Here is a 2179-nt window from a genome sequence, read left to right on the forward strand (position 1 = left end):
GCTCAACTACAGCGCCCCAGCCCTGAGACCAGCAACATTGCAATGTCCAATCCAAGTTCAAGAACTTGAGAGCGCGACATGCAGCACTCGAAGGGGAACATTGTAGCCTCCATTGGAGCGCCCTATCACGGTGCCTCAACCCCGGAATGGAATTCCAGCAATTCTTCCCTTAAATGCTCCATTTCACCGATTGAATTGTATGAGATTTCAACTTTTCTTTTGTTAAGGAGAGGAGAAAGAGCGCCTTGAACTATTTCAAATTTTGGAGATGCTTGTGTGCAGTATACTTTATTTAATTCTCTTAAATTTTTATAGTGGATTTCTTGGCTTGCTTGCCTTAAATGTTTTTTCTAGTTCTCAGATTTTTCCACATTAAATCTCGACATTCTTTGTATATTTTGTAATTTCTTGATTTTGTAGGCTGTTCATAAATTTTGATTCAAATCTCTAGAAATGATTTTCATAAATATTCAATATATCTCATAGCAAATTTAATGAAAGCGCACTTCTACCATTCCCTCTTTTCTATTTCTAATTTTTCCTTAATTTTCAAACAAAAAAAAATCTAAATAATATTTATTTAATATTATTTATAAATGTGACATTTTTAAACGAAAACCTAAACTTACTAAAAAGCAAAAAAAAAAGAGAGTTTCATCCATAATATAATATTTCCCTGAAAAAACATAAAATCCAAAGTCTTCACACATAGGGCTGTAAACAAGCCGAGCTTGAGTGAGCTCAGGCTTGGCTCGTGTTCGGCTTGTTCGAAATAGCTCGTCTTCGAAATCGGCTCGTGAACAGTGTGTTCGTGTTCGGCTCGATTTAAATATTGTGTTCGTGTTTGTGTTCGTGTTTGGCTCGAAATTGACTCGTTAAACAAAAATTGAGAAAAATAGATGTAAAGTGTGGGATTCGAACCTGGATCAAATCTATACAAAAGAAGACACTAAGCACATTGCCACATGTATATTGTTATATAAAAAATTATATCATTTTTTTTTTTTTAAATCGGCTCGTGAACAGTGTGTTCGTGTTCGGCTCGATTTAAATATTTGTGTTCGTGTTTGGCTCGAAATTGACTCGTTAAACAAAAATTGAGAAAAATAGATGTAAAGTGTGGGATTCGAACCTGGATCAAATCTATACAAAAGAAGACACTAAGCACATTGCCACATGTTACATTTCAAGCTTAAAAATTTGTTCGTGTTCGGCTCGTTTGGCTTAACGAACGAGCCGAATACGAGCTGCTTAACGAGTCGAACACGAGTTGTTCACGAACAACGAGCCAAATTGACAACCCTATTCACACAACCGAGACAAACCCGGTTCTCATCAATCTGCACAAAAACATTGTCATGTTCCCCCTTACAACTTAGATCAAAGAACATAATCATATAAACAAAACTCATACTCATCATACTCATAATACAGTCTGCACCCCTCCTTTCTGAACTCTTTAATGTGACTAACTTTGCCATTTATCTCTTCATCTTCTCCATCAAATCCAACACAATCCTTCAAATTCAATATCTCCAACTCCCTGCAACCATTCACTAGAGTCATCAACTCCTTCTTAGCCAAATACGAGTTTTTCAGCTCCAATTTCTTCAGCTTCGGCAGATATCTAACAATGGCTAACGCATCTTCTCCTCTCACAGATCCTGAAACCATCAGCCAACAAAATTTTCTGCAACTCAAGCTTATATTCTTCACCAAATCAACAAAATTAGCAGGCTTTGATTCCATCTCCAACCTCTCTAGATCATTCCACCTTCGCACAAGTTGAGGAATCTGAACTTCTTCAGTTCGTGACATTACTGGCAAAGCAACGTGCTTTAATTTCGGGCACCTGAAACATTAATACAGTTATGATCGCAAGACTATATATATATATCCATTGCTGGTAGCTGCATATATACTTACTCATTGGATGCTAATATGAGATCATCGACGGAAGTGAATTTCAGGGGAAATCTGAGCTCTGTTACAGATTTGCAGCTTCGGATTGTTGTAAATTTTAAGAAGTGTGTGAAGGAGAAGTATGGGAGATGGTACTGAAGGGTGAAGCTTTTTGAAAAATGGCTCCATGGAAGGAGGTCGAGTTGCCGGAAGTCGAGCTTTTGCCAACATAGAGGGTGGCCGGCGGCGGGGAGCCATGGTTTGCCTAAGGAGGGGG

General features: G+C 38.0%; 1 protein-coding gene across 1 annotated transcript; it reads right to left on the reverse strand.

Moving 5' to 3' along the window:
• Window positions 1-1380: 1380 nt before the first annotated feature.
• Window positions 1381-1818, reverse strand: LOC110018790. The gene has a single exon (XM_020716231.1). It carries the CDS (start codon window positions 1816-1818, stop codon window positions 1381-1383), a length of 438 nt encoding a protein of 145 aa, XP_020571890.1.
• Between the last annotated feature and the right edge of the window lie 361 nt (window positions 1819-2179).

This window comes from Phalaenopsis equestris, unplaced genomic scaffold (assembly GCF_001263595.1).
Source record: "Phalaenopsis equestris unplaced genomic scaffold, ASM126359v1 Scaffold000002, whole genome shotgun sequence".
NCBI classification, from domain to species: Eukaryota; Viridiplantae; Streptophyta; class Magnoliopsida; order Asparagales; family Orchidaceae; genus Phalaenopsis; species Phalaenopsis equestris.